The sequence below is a fragment of the Glycine max genome, chromosome 20, assembly GCF_000004515.6.
Source record: "Glycine max cultivar Williams 82 chromosome 20, Glycine_max_v4.0, whole genome shotgun sequence".
In the NCBI taxonomy this organism is placed as follows: domain Eukaryota; kingdom Viridiplantae; phylum Streptophyta; class Magnoliopsida; order Fabales; family Fabaceae; genus Glycine; species Glycine max.
Window position 1 is genome coordinate 34,985,447 of NC_038256.2, and position 18,823 is coordinate 35,004,269.

At 31.7% G+C, this 18,823-nt stretch overlaps 3 protein-coding genes across 7 annotated transcripts; 2 read left to right on the top strand and 1 right to left on the bottom strand.

Moving 5' to 3' along the window:
* The first annotated feature begins 826 nt into the window (after positions 1 to 826).
* Positions 827 to 5,191, top strand: LOC100811116 (uncharacterized). 2 transcript variants are annotated; one of them, XM_003555167.4, is made up of 5 exons: positions 827 to 1,200; positions 1,653 to 1,832; positions 2,909 to 3,049; positions 3,920 to 4,131; positions 4,290 to 5,191. In XM_003555167.4, exons 1-5 carry the CDS (start codon positions 1,182 to 1,184, stop codon positions 5,043 to 5,045), a joined length of 1,308 nt encoding a protein of 435 aa, XP_003555215.3. In that variant the 5' UTR covers positions 827 to 1,181; the 3' UTR covers positions 5,046 to 5,191. The 2 variants fall into 2 exon arrangements, with proteins under 2 accessions (XP_003555215.3, XP_006605864.2); XM_006605801.4 differs by having other exon boundaries at positions 828 to 1,104; positions 1,612 to 1,832.
* A 3,466-nt stretch (positions 5,192 to 8,657) lies between these two features.
* Positions 8,658 to 11,715, top strand: LOC100811651 (pre-mRNA-splicing factor syf2). Of its 2 annotated transcripts, none has more exons than XM_006605803.4 (6): positions 8,658 to 9,325; positions 9,462 to 9,606; positions 9,919 to 10,130; positions 10,211 to 10,451; positions 11,072 to 11,208; positions 11,295 to 11,715. In XM_006605803.4, exons 2-6 carry the CDS (start codon positions 9,483 to 9,485, stop codon positions 11,520 to 11,522), a joined length of 942 nt encoding a protein of 313 aa, XP_006605866.1. In that variant the 5' UTR covers positions 8,658 to 9,325; positions 9,462 to 9,482; the 3' UTR covers positions 11,523 to 11,715. The 2 variants fall into 2 exon arrangements, with proteins under 2 accessions (XP_006605866.1, XP_006605865.1); XM_006605802.4 differs by having other exon boundaries at positions 8,658 to 9,236.
* A 2,202-nt stretch (positions 11,716 to 13,917) lies between these two features.
* Positions 13,918 to 18,331, bottom strand: P42-1 (conversion of hydroxypyruvate to glycerate). Of its 3 annotated transcripts, XR_005890152.1 has the most exons (15): positions 17,951 to 18,331; positions 17,750 to 17,833; positions 17,459 to 17,599; positions 16,881 to 17,002; positions 16,628 to 16,709; positions 16,158 to 16,230; positions 15,988 to 16,079; positions 15,819 to 15,893; positions 15,617 to 15,724; positions 15,449 to 15,526; positions 15,097 to 15,141; positions 14,886 to 15,000; positions 14,585 to 14,748; positions 14,268 to 14,364; positions 13,918 to 14,045 (listed from the first exon to the last, which is right to left on the bottom strand). XR_005890152.1 is itself a non-coding variant. In NM_001248059.2 (13 exon segments), coding segments are annotated over 13 exon segments (1,161 nt in total). In that variant the 5' UTR covers positions 18,074 to 18,137; the 3' UTR covers positions 14,511 to 14,725.
* Positions 18,332 to 18,823: the final 492 nt, after the last annotated feature.

Here is an 18,823-nt window from a genome sequence, read left to right on the forward strand (position 1 = left end):
TTTTTTTATTAGATCAGATTTTGGATTTTAATTTTAAAAAATCAATCCAATTTAAACTAAACTTCTATCCATGTATATATTTTATTCATGAATGTATAATATCACTCTATTTATATTTTTATTTCTTATATATTTATAAAATTATCACATAATTTATACTTATTTATGAAAAATATATTTAATTAAACTAGCATTTTACTAATTATTTGAGTTAAGATAAAGAAATATAATTGTCAAATTATGAGATATGATAAATTAATGTTTCATTTATTTATTTAAAAATTACTAAATAAATTTGTTTTTATTTTTTAATATTATTAAGTGGTAATTATTTTAATTTTAAAAATTTGTGAAAACAAAAATAAATTTTTTTTTTACTTTATTTTATCTAGACTATATATATTTTTATAAAAGATAATTGTGCCAATTTAATAAAGTAAAGAAAATAACGTTATAAAGTTATTTAATGATAATATATGATATATGATAAATTTATTGATTTGTACGATGATTATTTTTAAAATTACATCAACTATTTTTTATTATTGATAAAAAATAAATAATTTGTTATAAAATGATAACGTAAAATTCAATACTAATAGTACATGACAATGAAACTCAATAAAATATACGTGTAGCATCTTAAGGAAAAAAAATATTAATTAGAAATGAAAGCATTTGTCAAGCGTAAAGAATGAAACGCTTTCACACGTACGAAAGCAGCGGCAATACGTACCAGACGCGCGTGAGTTTCTAGAAGTTTGACAAAATTTGCATTTGCTAAAAACTTTGAAATGCTTCCTTCCTTACCCTGTCTGCTAGTGCCAGCATTCAAAAAGTGGTTTCCGATTTCCTTGTTTCATTCATTTCTTTTTTTAATATTTCCCTGCTCCGCTGGTCAAAGAGCAAAATTCTAATCGTCACCCCCGCATGGTCAAAAAAACAAACGCTTCCATTTTTTCATTCACTCTTTGCTTCCTTCCTTGCTCAAAAAAAAAAGAGAGAATAGTACTCCAATCAACATACCCCACACTGTTTGATTAGGAATTCGGGTTGCACACCTACTCCTTCTACTTTCCAACACCGCTGTCTCTGTCTTTCTAGGTTGTTGTTTTTTGAAATCCCTTATCTAATGCTCATCTTTTCCTTATTATTCGCTGTTCCTTCTTTCTGTTTAATTCATGGGTGTCTCTTTCTGCTGTACGTGGATTACCCTTCTTTCTGTTTCATTTGCCTGCTCACGTTTTTTGTGTTTTTTTTTTCTGTCAAAAAAATGTGTTTTTTGATGAGAAATATACATGCTTTAAAATAAAATATCCTCTGAAAACATGTATGAGTGGATGATTAAGGTGGTTCACTTCTGATTATTGTTTTTTTTTTGTTCCTTGTTGTGCAGAAAATCGTGTCTCTTATTGTTCTTCTTTTTTCCTTTTCTTTTGGAACTTGGAAAGGGATGGGTTTGATTGGATAGATATTACTTTTTTGTTTGTTTGTTTGTTTAACCTATAAATATAAGTGATTTTTTTTTTTTACATAAAAAATATAATTTGTTTTGCTCAAATTTGAGTGAGAATTTTTATTCACTTTTTCTTTTTTTCCCCTATATGTAAGGATTTGATGTTCAATTCGAGTTTGTTGACTTGATGCAACAGTCACAGTTGGGTGGGTTGGTACCAAAGGTGAGGCAGAGGAGACTCAGAAAGAGATGGCTGAACACGGAAGAGTTATGGCAAACTGTGTATATGCTCCCAATCCCTACCATGAATGCACGGAGGCTTGCGTGCAAAGAATCAAGGAAGCCAAGCCTGGCAAGCCATCTAAAACTAAAAAGGGTACTGATCAGTTGTTCTTCCTGTTTACTCAGTTTTTCTGATTAATTAATAGCTATTAATTTTTTTTTTCTGATTAATAACTATTAATATATGTTGTGCATCCTCCTTGCTCTACAAGAGTTAAACCTATCCTGGCTTTTTTCCTGACCTGGATTTCAGTTATAAATGAGTATCAATTAGATATTTATTGCACGGCTTTTGGATTTTGGCTTATAGCATTCTTTTTACCCCTTAAATCACTTCTTTAGTGCTATCATGTGTTAACTGTTTTTCTAAAAAAAAAAAAAGTGTAACTGTTAACTTGGGATGATGTCCCCTTTAGACACCAAATAAAAACAGGATCTGGATTCCTGTCAAGGTTTTAAACTGCAGCCGTAGTAGTGATTTCGTGGTGATCCTTGACTTTGTAAGCAAATGTGGCCGCAATTGCAGTTGTGATGTAGTTGTAGTGAGTAAAAAACCTTGGTGTTGCACCTAAAATCAAGGTCGCGAATCGTTTTTTAAACCTTGTTACCTGTGTTTGGTTTCCCATGCATTTACACCTTTAACAACTCGGAACTGACGGATGAAGATCAGACAGACAACTTGTGTTTTATTTCAATAAATCAGACTTAAAAACATGCATTCAAAATTTGAGTCGTCCAATCTTCATTTATCGGTTAAAAATGCAATGATGACTGTATGAATGCATTCATAATTGACTACACTGAATCCGATTACATCAAAAGTGTAACTACTTACTGGTCTATGCTGCTGTTCTGTTTGTGTCTGTTTTCCATGAGCCCTTCATGGATATTAGTGATTTTTTGCTCAGGCTGTTTTGAATTGTTTGTATATATATCAAGTTTTGTTTGAAATTGTTATCAATTAGATGACAATGTAAGAGCAGTGCATAGAAATTAGTCTAAGAATTTAATTTGAATGAGTGTAAAAGTTCTTTACATAGTCATTTAGTCATAAATTGTCATGCATGACTATGATTGTTGACTTTTGTACTAACTACTTAGTTGGGAGAGCTGCTAGTTGGTAATGTCTGAACACTTGTAAGATCTGTCTTTTTTCTTTTTGGTTTTTAGTTTTCAAAGATTATCGCAGAAGTGTTACAGATGGTGAACTTGGCAAAAAGATGAAAGAAGAAAAACGCAGGCCCTCAGGTTGCCCTAAAGCGTCTAATCCTTACCATGTCTGTGATGAATATTGCCAGAAGGCTGATTCAGGTTTCCCTCCATTTTATATTTGCTATTTAAGGATATCTGTGGTATACAATTCAATGACATTTTTTTCTTTTTCATCTATTTAATTAAGAGCTTAAAGTGTGTCTTGAACTGAATTTCTTTGCTCACTGAATTTTAAAGCAAGATTTCTCCAATTATTTGGTTTAATCTACTTTTAAAAAAAAAATTCTCATTCACCCCATAGGCCCATATGAGAAACTAGTGGTTTTGAAGAATGTGATTGTCTCAAAGGGAAACCTGAGAAATATTTCTGGTTTCACTTCAATACTGAGTGTCAGTTCTTTTTCCAATTCAAACATGTCATGTTAACCAGCCTTTTTTATTCAAATGAGGGTAGCATGGCATTTATCTAGAGTTTAGTCTAGAAACAGATTGATTTGGAGACTAAAAAGAAGGTCTCATTTGATATAACTCAGTTATCAACAGCTTGTACAAATCAAATAAACTGCATGGACATCATGATTTCACGATTAATGGATTAATCTTCTTTGACAAAACATTATATTATACTGTCCATTGCCTAAAGCTGCTGCACTATCTGTGCAATTGGTTTGCCAAGTTCACATAATATAAGGATAATATAATATGATGACATTGACTATATATATTGTAATATGAGTGGAACTTATGCTTCAGGCCACCATCATATTATTGATTCATATAAAAATAATAGTGGCCTGAAACATGAACTTTGAATGATGGTTAAGAAAGCCGCTAGCAGCCTACCAAGGCTTGCCTGCTGATTTGTTGGACTAGTCATAATATGCTACTTTGAGGTAATAAACAGATCATTGGTATACCTGAGATCCTTAACTATATATAGTTTCTTACTAGTATTCTCTTAAATTGCAGGTACCATGTCTTTAAACTTTGACAGGAGGAAGAAGGTTGGTTCAAAGCCAGAACTCCCCGTTCTTGACAGTGTTCCACCCTCAAAAATTGGGGCTATTTATCTCTCTGATGCTTCATCGCCTTTATCAAATTATTCTGAAAAGACAAAGGAGGAGTCAAAAAGCAATGAGATCATACCAGTTTCTGGAGAAATACATGTCCAAGATGTCATGGTAGTTACCTCTCTTTTATCGCATTCATTCTCTTCTCTTTTTTTTTTGGTCAAACCTCACATTTTCTTCAGTCAACATTCTTTTATAATTATGGCCTAATACAATCAAACCCAATAAGCATATAGTTGACTTGTCTCTTGTCCTTGTTTCTTTGAAAGCCTACCAATCACAAGGTCCAATCAAAGCACAATGGGGACAAAAATGCTTCACCAAAAGTTGTTCCAATCACCTCTGTTGATGACACGGGATGTCTTACTAAACCAGATGGTGGATCCATGAATTTTTGTTTGTCTGGTCTCCATGATAATGAAGACAGTGATGGAGGGGAGACTGAGTCTGTGGTTTCTGAGTCGCGTGTCCCGGTTGGAAAATACCACGTGAAGGAAAGCTTTGCTCCCATCCTGAGATCCATCTTTGAAAAGTATGGGGACATAGGAGCAAGCTGCCACTTGGAATCAGTTGTTATGCGGTCATATTATGTCGAGTGTGTGTGCTTTGTGGTCCAAGAGCTACAATCTACCCCAATAATGCAATTGGCAAAGTCTAAAATCATGGAATTGATGGCTATTCTTAAGGATGTAGAATCTGCTCAGCTTCGCGTGGCCTGGTTGCGGAACATAGTTGATGAAATTGCTGAAAACATTGAACTCATTGATGAGCACTGCATGGCGGAGATGGCAAAGGCTAACTCTGATCGTGAAATGGAAACATTGAACAAAGAGCTGGAATCAAATCTGGAAAGTTTGGCTCAGAAAGAACAAGAGGTAACTGATATCAAAACAAGAATTGAAGAGATCAGAGAGCATTTAAGCGAGCTTGAGCTGAAGTCTTCTGATTTGGCCAAGAACATCTTGTCAATCAAGTCCAAGGTTGATAATTTAGACAGCAAATCCTTGCTAGATGAACTAGTTTAATGAAATTGTTTTTGTCTTTGAATTTCGTCCTCAGAATTATGGTAATGCTTAAATTGTAGAATATGGTACTGAATAAACGCATGAGCTATATTTTTAAGCTAGGCAATGGTATGAATACATATTGCACATGCACATTTTTAAGTTTACTTCAATTTATTATTATTTTTTATTGATATCTAAATATCCCAACAACTTTGGGTTGAAATTGCAGTCATTACTGAGAATATTTGTTTGTATGCTTACGCGACACTTTGTTTGATCATCCAGGATATTATTTGCCTGCAAACTTTATACTTTTTTTATTTGCCATATTGATAGTTCATACAGTATTGTCTGTATTTCACACGGGTTTGTAAATATTTTGGTTTGTTGGATGAAAATGAGAAAAAGGGCTTTTGTTTTTCTTCATTTTTCTTTATACGTGCTTATTTATAAATGAAGAGAACTGAACTGAGAATAGCTATTAAAAAGAACATTTATTGTTAGCAGTTGAAAAACAAAACCTGAAATAATTTGGCTCCAAAAAGAATAGAGAAAAAAACTTTTGACATTAATAGCGTGTGTTTGCATACCTTTCGAGACGTGACTTTCCATGGTTGTTGCTACACGCACCCAACACAATTGTTAGTACACTCAATAATTGTGTGCGATTCCTATTTTATCCTTTTTGTAAAATTGATATGGATTGTCTAATTACCCAAACGATTTTTTCAAAAAAAAAAATTCAAAAATGTTTTACAAATTAATAGCCCAGGTAGGAATCAAACCAATGACTTACTTTCACATTATTAGCACGACACTCTAATCATCTGAGCTAATAAATAAATTATGTTATAAAATAATTAATTTATATTTAATACACACGTAAATTTAGATAATAAATTGTGACAATTAATTTTGATCTAATAATTAATTTGTTTACATATATAAAATGTAAATAAAAATCATACATGTTTATTAACATAAATTTACTAATGTATTTTTTGACCTTACTACAATTGATTTTGATCTAATAATATATTTTTTACATATATAAATTTTAAATAAAAATAATAGGTTTCATAAAAATTCATATATGTAAACATATTAATTATTATATCAAAATTAATTGTCAAACAATTTATTATTTAAATTTACATGTGTATTAAATATACATTAGAAATTTTAGTATTATATATAGCGACATTAATTATTTTGTAACATAATTGGCTTATTAGTTCAGTTGGTTAGAGCGTCATGCTAATAACGTAAAAGTCATATGTTTGATTTTTACTTGGGCCATTAATTTAAATTAATTCATAAAATATATTTTTAAAAAAAATTAAAAAAAAATCGTTTGGAATACTTACGGATTGGACAAAATGGAAATCACGCATAATTACTGGATGTACCAGCAATTTTGCTGAGTGTACATAACAATAGCCTCAAGGTTCAAACACACGGTAAGCAAAGGATAATTGGGCTCATGTTAGTATATAAGGAGCAAAATGGAGAGATGAGTGAAAATACATGAGAATTAGTATAATAAATCCTATCATTTTTAAATTATTTTTATCTTATTTCTCCTCCACAAAACACCCAAGATTATTTTCATCATCCCTAAATTATAGAGAATATTTTCATCTCTCAACCAAACATCCGGAACACGTTAGTGGTTGGGTTGGATTGGATTCAAACAAAAAAAAAAAAAGACAAGGCCGTGAATGTATTTCTTTTTACATCTCATTTTTTTCTCTTTGCACATCCTTTCAGTATTTTGTATTTTTTTCGGAAAAATGTTTTCTCTGGAAAAGAGCTTTTATGCAATTGGTAAGGGAGATGCTGACATGAAATGAGAGGGATGCAGGGCCGCGGGGAGTAGGAGAAGGAGAGGAAGTGTGAGTGAGAGGAGGATATTTTAGGAATATGAAAAACAAAAAGGAATACTAGTAGGGTGTGAAGAAAAAATGGGGGTTTTCAAATAGAATCACTCGCTAATGAAAATTGAATTAACCACTATCTGATCCATTACCAATAGGCGGGCATCAGATTTATTGGATTGTGGGTTGGGCGACTGAATGGATCAATGTGTTAGGCCTAAATGGGGCTGAAATATTTTTCGGCCTCACCAAAACTTTTTTTTGGTTCATTTTTTATGAGTTTTTTTGTTTCTTTTTCACTTTATTTACTTTCAAATTATGTTTTCTTATATTTTTTAGTTTATTGAAATATCGAATTTGACTTATTTTAAGTGAAAGAATGAATAAAAATATCAATGAAAAATAAAAAAATTCAAGACATCATGAATTTAACCCATTTTAAATTAAAAAAATTATTAGAATTTACTGATAGTATAATTGTTTTTTAATACTATTATTTAACCATAGATTGCCATGTAGGTGAATTACTTGAATTTTATAATAATCACTTTTAAGTTTATATCTGAAATGATTTTTTTATTAGTTAACATTATAAAAATCTTTACAATGCATAAAGAGTAAACTCATCAATTAAATAAAATAAATTCTTATTTTCACATTTTACAATCTTAAAATATTAACTTACATAAAACTTAAAATTTCTTTGTAATTTAAATTTTATATTAAATATATGTTATAATATATAAATTACCTTATAATAAAGTTTTATAATAAATAAATAAATTTTAATAGGTAAATTATATTTTAAATGTATTAATAATTTAAACTTTGATCCGAGATTATTTTTAATTATTTTTATTTTTTTAAAAAAATATTAAAAACTAATTCAGAGATAAAAATAAAAGATTATACAGTTAAATAGTTAAGAAGATGAAATATATAAATAAATTTTATATATTTAAGAATGAAAATTTTGACTAATTACCAAAATAATTAAAAAGAGAGAGAAAGTCTATAATAAAGATGATACTCAATTTGATAACTATTTTTTTGTCTCCATTTTTATTATACCATTTTACCTTCAAAACTTAGATTTAAATACAAAACAAAAATTCAAATCTACCTATGTGGATAATTCTTTTCCCCTACTTTCTTCCTATAACTAAGAAGGTGGTTATTATCACTCACATCGCATCAAACAAAAACCAAAACTGAAACTGAAACCCAAATCTTGAGAAAACTGAACATGGTGGAGAGTGACAAAGGACCCCACCGGAGAGAACCGTTTTTGGTGTTGCCAGAGGAAGAAGTTGCAAAAGCTTCGTGGAGACTTAACGTGAAAGAATTTCGTTTGCCAAGCCAAATAAATGATCATCAAAATCATCGATCTTTCATTTTCTTTGGCTTTCTTTGTAAATCCACTGAGACATTCTTTCATCCTTCTTTTTCTGTTGAAATGTTTTTTTTTTTTTTTGTCTTAAGTTTATGTTTTGTGTAATGGGTGTGGTTTGTTTACGATGATGACGTGTTGAATTGTGATGAGTCTGGTCTTGTAGTGCTAGTGTGTGCTTTGAGTAAATTCAATGTACTTTGTTTATTCTTTTAAACTTAAGAATTAAAATTATGTATATATTACGCAACATATTAATATACATATTAATTTATATAATAAGAAATATTATTTTAATATATAATTTTTTAAAAAAAATGATAACATAATAGAATTGTAAATATATAAGTCGGTTAGTGTTTTTGTTTTTGAAAATTGACTTCTCTGCTATTCTTGAAAATTGACTTCTCTGTTTTTCATACTGTCTTTTTAGAATGATGTTGTTTTGATTGTGTTTTCAAAACCACATCGTTTTAGATCAAAATTAAATCATTTTGAAGGGATAAGAAGAAAGATAACAGAAAAATTATGTCCGTATTTTTGTTATATTTATAACTTTTTTAATATCTAATGCATATAATAGTTACATTTTTTGTATTATAACCCATTAATAAGATAAACCATATCAACTTTCATAATAAAACTGCGGACACAATACATGTGTTCATCGAAAAAATATTTTTTCATTCTTTTAGCAAAACTATATCCGCAATTCAGCCTCTCCGGGGCGGGAGGCAGAGATGATCAAACGAACCGTAGGGCGCTGCATTATTACAGAATAATAACACAAACCCTAGTCCCAAAAATCAAAAAGGAAAAAAAAATCAGATAACAAACTTATCACTTCGCTGCGAGATTCAATTCCCATCTTTAAAATTCTCAAATCCGAATTCGATTCCCAATTCCGCCTCTTGTTCAGAAATTGATTCTGTGTCGTTACAGGTTCGTTCGTATCTCTCTTCTCTTTCATTCGTTCGTTCAATGTTTACTGCTGACTGGCGGAACATCAAACAGCAACATAATCCTCAACTGTAATCTTTGTTCTTTCAATTCCAATTTCTGTATGCGCTACATGCTTTCAGTTTTCCAAATAGAGTTCGATTGATTAGGGTTTTTGACACGAACATTTTTGTTTGCTATGCTGCAACGCAACCGGTCATTCTCCAGGGGAAAATTTCTCTGCACGACATGTCTGATGAACGAGCAGTGCATCCTGATTGCCGGAATGCTAGTAACCCTTATCATGAATGTAGTGATTACTGTTTTAGAGTAATAGCTGAAGCCAAAATTAGGTCACAACAACAGGAATCAGGTTAGTTTTCTCGGTTGCAATCTTTTTCTATTGAGAATTCAGGTGATGAATGGTGCATTTTTTGTAGTTTTCTCTACTAATTGGATAGTTATCTATTGATTAATAACTTCTTCTGTGGCCCGTTGTTAATCCGTAAATGGTCACTGTGCTAAGTAAGTTAATAACTCTATCCTTCCATATTTCATAAGGTTACAGAACTTTTATTTAATTATGTTGAATTTTTCTTTGATAAAAAAATTTGGTTGTATTTTTGGGTTATATGCTGCTAAGTTTATCGGTCTATATTTAAGTACTGTTTTCTATATCTATCAGAAGTTGGACAAGCTAGTGGTGGAAACAACTCTAAGCAAGCCATCCCAGATGAATCCTATGTGGAAAAGGAAATACACAATGGCAGACCCGATCTTGAAGAAAACTCTGATAGTGATCCTGACCAGCCTGCTGTGCAGGAAGCAGAGCAAGAGGTTGACTACACAAAACTTTCTGCGAGACAGAAAAAGTGGATGGAGTTGAGATCCAAGATGGTAAACTGGTGAAAAGTTCCTTGTTTTTAACTTTATTTATTTGAAGAAAACCTAAGACTGATGCCTTGTTTCCCTGGCAGCAAGAAGCAAAAAAGCGTAATCAAATTGAAATAGCTGCTGAGAAAAAGAGGATGGAAGCTCCAACCGAGTCTAGGGGTGTTTCTAAACAGAAGTGGCTCGAGGATAGGAAGAAAAAGATTGGAAAACTTCTTGATGCAAATGGATTGGATATGACAAAGGCATATATGCTTGACACACAGGAGGCAGCAGAAGAAAAATACAAGAAATGGGAGAAGGATCCTGCTCCATTTGGGTGGGACGGTATGTTTTTGTTCTTATCCAAGAAATGTTATTGCACAATTAGTATGCTACTTTTGTGGCTGGCATGGTTATTCATTTTATGGCATGCGTATACTCTTCTCTTGATGTGTAAGCTTCAACGCAATTCCCAAAAAATCCAGATTTTCAAACCCACGTTTTAAAGCTTATGTCTTGGTTGTTGTTAACTGAAGTGTATGGTGCTTTTTCCTTTAAAAAATGTTCCTAGATGGACTGTAGATGTTTTCTGGATTGTTAGTTCATTACCTCTTTGGAATTACACAGATTTTTTTAGAAATGATCTATTGCTAAAATCCTAGTGAGAAAAGGCTTGATTGCTGTTGTTATTCTACTGTTAAAAATGTTCATAACGTACTTTTTATACACAGAAAAGCACATCAAAATACTTGTCTAGATTGTTTTTTTCCCACTGTATACTGCTCCTACATATAATTTTGGAGATTCACATTTTTGTTATTTGAAATCTAAGGAGAGAGGTTTATCTTACTAGAAATGTATGCCTTCTTATTGCTGTGTGTAATTGATTGCAAAATTATCCCAACTCCATAGCAAATTTCATGTTTTAGAGTAGTGATGAAGCTAATATTATTTTATTTTATCAGTCTTTAATCAGAAGACATTATACAATGCATACAAAAAGCGGACCAAGAATGTTGAAGTCGATGTAGAAGAATATAATAGAATGAAAGAAGCTGATCCAGAGTTTTACCGTGATGCTTCAAGTCTCCAGTATGGAAAGGTGTACTACCGAAACATTAATATCTCTTTTCAATATTTGCACTCCATTAATTTTTTTGTGACGAGCTGTCTTTCTTTTCATTATAGGCACCAAAAATCTCAGAGGAGAAGATTGATAGGATGGTACGGGAGCTAAAGGATAGGGATGAGAAGCGCAACTCTTTTAGCAGGAGAAGACGCTTCCATGAAGAGAAAGATATTGACTCAATCAATGACCGTAATGAGCATTTCAACAAGAAGATTGAGCGAGCCTTTGGTAAATACACGCTGGAGATTAAAAATAATCTTGAGCGAGGAACTGCATTGCCTGACTAAGGTACTTATGTAGTGATGTGTTTTATTTCACACTGTCCTGATAGTGATAAGTTTCAGTGGTGGATTGCACTTTTTAGAGTGCTTTTTAATCATGTAATACTATAGTCTAATATTTTGCAATGCACATGGAGCATTGCGGAGTCATTTCGAACTTCAAACATTATATGCTTGCTTGAGATATGGGTTCTTCTTAGAGGTACTCTTTCCAGTCATTATGTAGATATGGAATTTATACCTCCCCACGTATATGTAAGTCTGAGTTTGATCGGGGTTAGGTTTTTTTCCCTCTCCTTTCATTTGGGATCGTGATCTAATGCATTTGGGATTTAATTTGTTATCACTTTTCGTAGGGCTCTAAAAATTGTAGTTAACTCATTTGAATTGATGGAAAGGAGTAGGAATAGAATGAAATTTAGGCTTTGTTTGGATTGAAGAAATGGCATGAGATGAAGGAATGAAATGAACTTTTAATTAGTTCTATTGTTTGGATTACTTAAACCACAATGGAATCAAAAAGAGATCGAACATTTCCTTTCAATTCCATCCAAAACACTTATTTTTTTCATACCCTCCAATATGGGAGGTAGAGGACAATATGTTGGTTGAAATTAAATGAAACGTTGAAAACTTAACCTGCTCATTGAGGGTTCTTCCGTTTCAGTTGGCCATGCACATTGACACACGGTCAAGGAAGTCTTCCTGAACTATTTAGTACCTCACTCATTTTTTAAACAGTGAAATGGATTTTTCTTTTCATCATAAAGTATCCAATGAAATGGTATTTTTATTCTATATTTTGCGTTCTATTCAGTTTCATCCTATTTCGCATTATTCCATTCACTATTAGATACCCAATTATAGCACTGAAGTTGTTCCATTTTTTTGGGGTGAAGTTGTATAATTGAGTAAATCAATAATTTGATCTTCTGAAGTTACATGCATTATCGTATTAGTCCTCTTAAAAATTTGGGTCTCCAATCAATTTTAACTCTTTAAAGATTTTGTCAGTAAATGTGTGTTTGGATCAGTTCATTTTGAGAAAATATTAGCTTAACCTTTAGCCTTTTGATGGAATTTTTTAAAATAAAGTGATTATTAAGCTTAACCAAATATGCTATAAATAGTCCCTTGGGATTGAACTTATCTGTAAAATTAACCTCCACTTACTATATGATAGTCGCTAACAATTACTGTCAAAACTAAAGGTTTACTGCTGGTGTCTTTAAGGCACAAAATTTATACCATCCCAAAATATCATGGTGGAATCATAAAAAAGTAAAAACAACTATTTGTTGCTTCATCTTCATCATAAAAAATTGAAGATTTTTCCTCACCATGAATCTATTCTAGTAGTTGTTTAATTATTATCATTAATTTAATTATTCAACTATATAGTTAGTGGAGAGCAATATTAATTTAATTATTTAACTATTATAATAAATAATTTATACTTTCAATAATAAGAAGAAATAAGAGTGAGAATAAAATCTAACATATATATATATATATATATATATATATATATATATATATATATATATATATATATATATATAATGGTAAAAAAAAATCTTAACATAAATATGTTAAGATTTTGTGTTAGTGCGGGGTTAGGTAAAAAAGTATATTTCCAAATTGTTATCGTTCTTGTAAGCCAAAGAAAATTCTAAATAGTCAAAGTGATTTTATTTTTTTTAATTCAAGTTGGTTCAATCATTTTTATTTGTAAGAAAGACAATATCTATCCTTAGTCATTAATTTGTTTGAAAGGTAAAAAGAAAGGTAATATTGTTCTTCTAAGGAACAATAGAATGTATTCTCAAAATTACAAATTAAATAAGTCATATTTTACTCAGACTGATAAATTGAGATGAAATTATAATTAAAATTGCTAGTAAAAAATCGAAATAACTAGTTAATAGTGAAAAGGACTTCGAAATTACTAGTTAATAGGGAAAAGGACTTTAAGGGTAGGCACAGGTCCAATTTAATTACATGCATATTCCATATCAAGGAAAGGGTTAAAGGAGAATTACAATTATTAATACACACGTGATTAATTAGAACAAAAATAATTATGTGTGTATAATGTATTAATAATTGTAATACTCCTTCACAATAATAATAATAATAATAATAATAATTGTGCCAGTAAAAAAAAATTATATTCTCCTTCTCTTAAACAATCCAAAATTAAGTGATTGTCTGCATAGAAATGAAGTGAAAGAAAATAGAAAGAAAAAAAATATAAGATTTAAATACCAAAGAAATGTTTACACTTCAAATGAGAAGAGTGAGATAAAATATATAAATATAAGAGAGATAAAAAAAAGAAAAAAGTTTAATATATTAAATAATGTGATATGAAAAGAGAGAAATATAAGATGGATATATGAATTGAAGCATAAAAAAACTAGAATTATAATATTCTTACGCAATTAATGTCCTGTGCCTGTAGCAAAATTATACAGGCCATTTCCCACGACACGAAACGCGGATCTGGTGCATATACCTTGTGAAATACTACCGAAATTGAGAGACAAGAAGGAAACAGAGAAAAATCAGATATATAAAAATAATGTGATGTTTATTCTACAGAGGATCCCGGAGAAATTACAAAAGAAAGAAAAAAAAAACTTATAAAGCTTTTCTGTAATAGGACGATGTGTATTCTATGCTTTTCTGGTTTTTGCTTTTGTTTTTGTAAGTTCAGGATGGCTAATTTGTTAGTTTGAATTTACGTACATGATCTGTCATTGTTGATATGTTGTGCACTACTACAATGCTTTTGTTAACATTTTGTTTGCTTGTGTAAGAGTCATTGGACATTTTCTATGAAGATCTGTTGACAAAAAAAAAAGAATAATAATTTGATGAGAAAAAATTTATAGAAATTAAGTGCAAAACAATCAAAATTGTAGTGAGAATGGAGGCTCGTAATATGTTGTTAACCTTTAAAAGTAAAAACAATCCAACTAAACTAGTGTAGGGACATAAGGTATAACTTCATTTATGTTTAATTAATGTTTGAAATACTACAAACACATGATGCTATTATTAACCTGACAGTCTTTATATGCACAGTGCCATCAGCACCCCACATACACAAAAAAAAGAACAGACTAGCCACAGAGCCCAACTCAACAGACAAAAATTGGTCATTTGTGCAATTGAAGGCCCTTGTAGGATAGAACCATGTATGTTTATAGCTTTGAAGTTGGCAAACCTGCAATTTGAATTCAATTAGAAAAAAAGGCAAAATGAATTAAACTTTTTAACTTCTCCAAAAACTAATTTTAACTAGTAAGATATTTTTTTCTTCTGTAAGTTTTATATTAGCTCAAGTGTACAAAATGTTATTACCCAGGGCTTTTGCATTAACAATGCTTGGGGATGCAGCTGGTGGTTGAGCATTCTCATTGAGGAATGGTTCAACCCTATTGGCATCAAACCAAACTGGGTACCCTTTGATCTTCCCCTGCACATTTTATAATTAAGGACTATAATCAGTTTTACGACACACTTAGAATTTACAGTGACCACAGAAATAAGTCAAAAATGGAGAGACATATACCAGCACGTTTAGAGCTGCTAGTGTAGCCATTCCCTCACGAGTCCACTGAAAGTACATTTACATGAAATAATTGAAAGTGAGTCAAGCATAAAAGACTATATTAATACTGAAAATCCTTTAGCATATAATACTATAGGGTCTTGCTAACCATTGTCCTAAGGACACTGATTAAGAAATTAAAAAGAGAGATTTAATATGTAAATCATAGGGAAGCACAAAAAAACATGGAAAACGCAATTCTGTCTCCCAATAAAAAACTTTTTACTCTCAATTTCTTAACCAGTGCCCTAAGGACACTGGTTACTGGTTAGCATTTGCCTATATTATAGGGGTTAGGATTTATAATAATTACCTTGGAGGCAGATGCAATGTGGGGTACCACAATGGCATTCTTCAACTCTGCAAGCCCGGGTTTCATGTAGGGCTCTTCCTAATAAATATTTCAATTTCACACAGACTTAAAAAGTGGTTTTTGTAATATTGAATCCAATTATTAAGTGACAAAAGAAGGGTCAGTTACCTCAAACACGTCAAGGCCTACTCGAAACATCGGGTTCTGTTTTAAATGCTCCACAAGTGCAGCTTCATCAATAACAGGTCCTCTACTGCAGTTTATAAGAATTGCTTCCTGTAATAGGGACAACAACATTACAGAAAACAATTTTCATCACTTGATTTTTGTAAATAATTGAGAGCAAAAACATGTTCCAATAAACTCTTACCTTCTTCATCTTAGCTAGTCTTTCCTTGTTGACTAGATGATAAGTGGTTTTATCCAAGACAGGATGAAGACTAATCTATAGAAGCACACATGACAAACCATATTATTCGGAATAATCAAATGTAACATGTTTCAGCTAGTACATTAAATTTTCAGAATCAAATTCTTACTATATCTGCCTCCTGGAGGACCTCATCCATGGTTGCTGCCCTTTTCCAAGTCACGGGGGTTTCACCACTTGCTTTCAAGAATGTAGCATAGGCTGCAATGGGTAAAAAAGAACCATTAGTTCACACTTCACAGTAATTTGGTTTATAAATAGGACTTGGTAGGACCATGCCTGTGATAAACTTTTCTAGTCGTGTGGACTGGTAGAGATCATAGTAAATTAGGTTCATCTTGAACCCTTCAACCTGATAGTGATACAGTGGAAAACAATTTTTTTGTCATCAACAGAGCAAAACCATTATATGGATTAATATTATTGAGCATCACAATCAACTTGAAGTCACTAACATCAGCAAACTATATAATGCACTTCCTTGCAAGATTCTAAGTTAAAGTTTTTGCAAAGCACCCTTGCCAACTTTAAATATGATGATCATATGAATAATCAAGTATTATCACCAGCTTAATACATTACAGCCAAAGTGCTTTTCCAAAATTTTGACATAAAAGAAAAATCAACTAAAGAAACCAAGCCATTTTTATGAGTGTGACAAGTTTAGCATACAACAAATTCAACTCAATCAGATGAACCTGAAATTGGAGAGACAATCAATGCGAGACTGCAACATATTGGAAACTTACCATCATTCTTGCATAAGCGGATCCAATTCGACCAGCTCCAATTACACCAACAGTTTGTCCCTTGAGCAAGTTTCCAACAAATCTACCACAGAAAGTAAGCAAAAACAGTTTTATTCCAGCCTTCTGAAGAGTGTGTTACTTACAATTCAGTGTATGAAAACTGACAGAATGATGGTAATAATGTTCATGATATTTAACATTACTCTTCACAGCAAGAAACAAGAAAGGAATGTGTAATAAAAAAAAATCATACAGATGAGGTAGCCATCCATCATATAATCCTGCCCTCATGAACTCATCTGCCTCAACTATCCTTCTAGCAGCTGCCAAAGACAATGAAGCTGCCAACTCAGCTGTTGTCTCAGTGAGCACTCCCTACAAAATAAGGAATGATACTAACGTTAAAATAAACACAACCTCCTCAAGGTATCACTTCCTCCATAAAACGTGCACAACATAACTAAAATCCTGTTTAGATAAACTTCTCTGTAAATACTTATAGAAGACAAAATGACTTGAACTTCTTCCATGAGAAAACCAACTGATGAACTTCATCTTTTGAACAAGTTAAATGAGAGAATTTTTTCAGAAGTTAAGTGTACAAGTTGATTTAAGCTTATGAGAAAAGCTCGATTCGTTTTATGTTCTTATTTTATTTTTCTATAAGTACTTACAGAGAACTTATACAAACTAAACCACTTCAGCATCACATATGTACTAGTAATCCTTGCAGCACCATTTATATTTTATTAAAAACAAGAATCTTCAACCCATGTTTAATGTGTAATGTAACAGTAATATCGATCAGAGAGGAGAAAAGAAAAAGCTTACAGGAGTATTTCCAACAGCAACACCATACTTGTTTGCAGCATCAACATCCACGTTGTTATAACCAACAGCCATGTTACTGAAAGCTTTGCCTCCGGCTTTGCTCAAAGTAGAGAACAACTGTTCTCCCCAGTCTTCAGTCAGCTGCAATAGGAACTCCATCACATACCCACAAAGCCAAAAGCAAGAAAAATCCACACTAAAACCAAAATTATATTTAATATGAGATCAGTTTGCAATATGAAGCTCTAATTTCTTGATCACTATCTATCTTGTAATTCTTATTACCATTACCTGTCCAATAACTCCATCACACTTATCACCAATCAAAGCAATGATGTCTTCAACTGACAGAATCGTTTTCTTCTCGGTACATATCTGAGTAGCACATAGGAGACAAATAATGAATAAAAAATTTCATCATATACTAAAATATTATATGCTTAGAAGCTGACTCAAAATATAAAAAGAAAGATAGAAAGTGTGATTAATTACTTCAAGGCGAACATCATTTTGAACGAGAAGATTGATCCAACGAGTTCCAGGCATTGGTTTGGTGCTAACAACTCTGTATTTGCCACTTGGGTTCCATACCTCAATGGACACTGGCTTGGCCATGAAGGCAACAACACAAGAGTGAGTGTAAAGTGGCTATGTATGGATAGTTCAAGTTGAGGTTATAATAATTTCAGTTCTTGGTCCTTTAGCTTATAATATTAGAAATAGATGATCCAGTGTGAAATACTTAACCATACTAACTCATTTCTGACCAATAAAATTGGTGCATGGAAATGACTTTGACATATGATTCCTTTAACCTTATATTGTTGATGACTAAACTGTGGTGTAATAGTTGGAAGTTGGATATTGGATTTGGCTCCTTTCAGATAACGTGACCACATTAGGATGTGGGGAAGAGATGAGTTCAAGAATTGGGAGTGTCTTTGGGCCTCTCGTTGGGCACTACCATCGGATAATGTCCATTCTCTTTCTCCAAAGACTAAAATAGCCCTTCAGTTTGTGGCTGATAACGATTAAAATTTGTTCTCTTTTCTATCGCTTGGACCTTTGGTCATGAAATACTTTATATTATTTAATGTTGCATAAGTACCATTTAGTTATTATTAACAAACAACATTCGAGAAGTTAAACTCTTTCAACAATGCATTTTTCATATTGTAAAATATGTAGTAAGAATTCATTTTAATTAAGGTTAGATCTTCTTACCAGACTAAAACAGGTAGCGATATGGAACATTGAAGAATAAAATTGGAACAAAGTGGAACAATCAATTAAAAAAAAATTATCATATACATGAATAAATAAATAAAAAAGATTAAACATATGAGTAGAATGAGAAAATGAGAT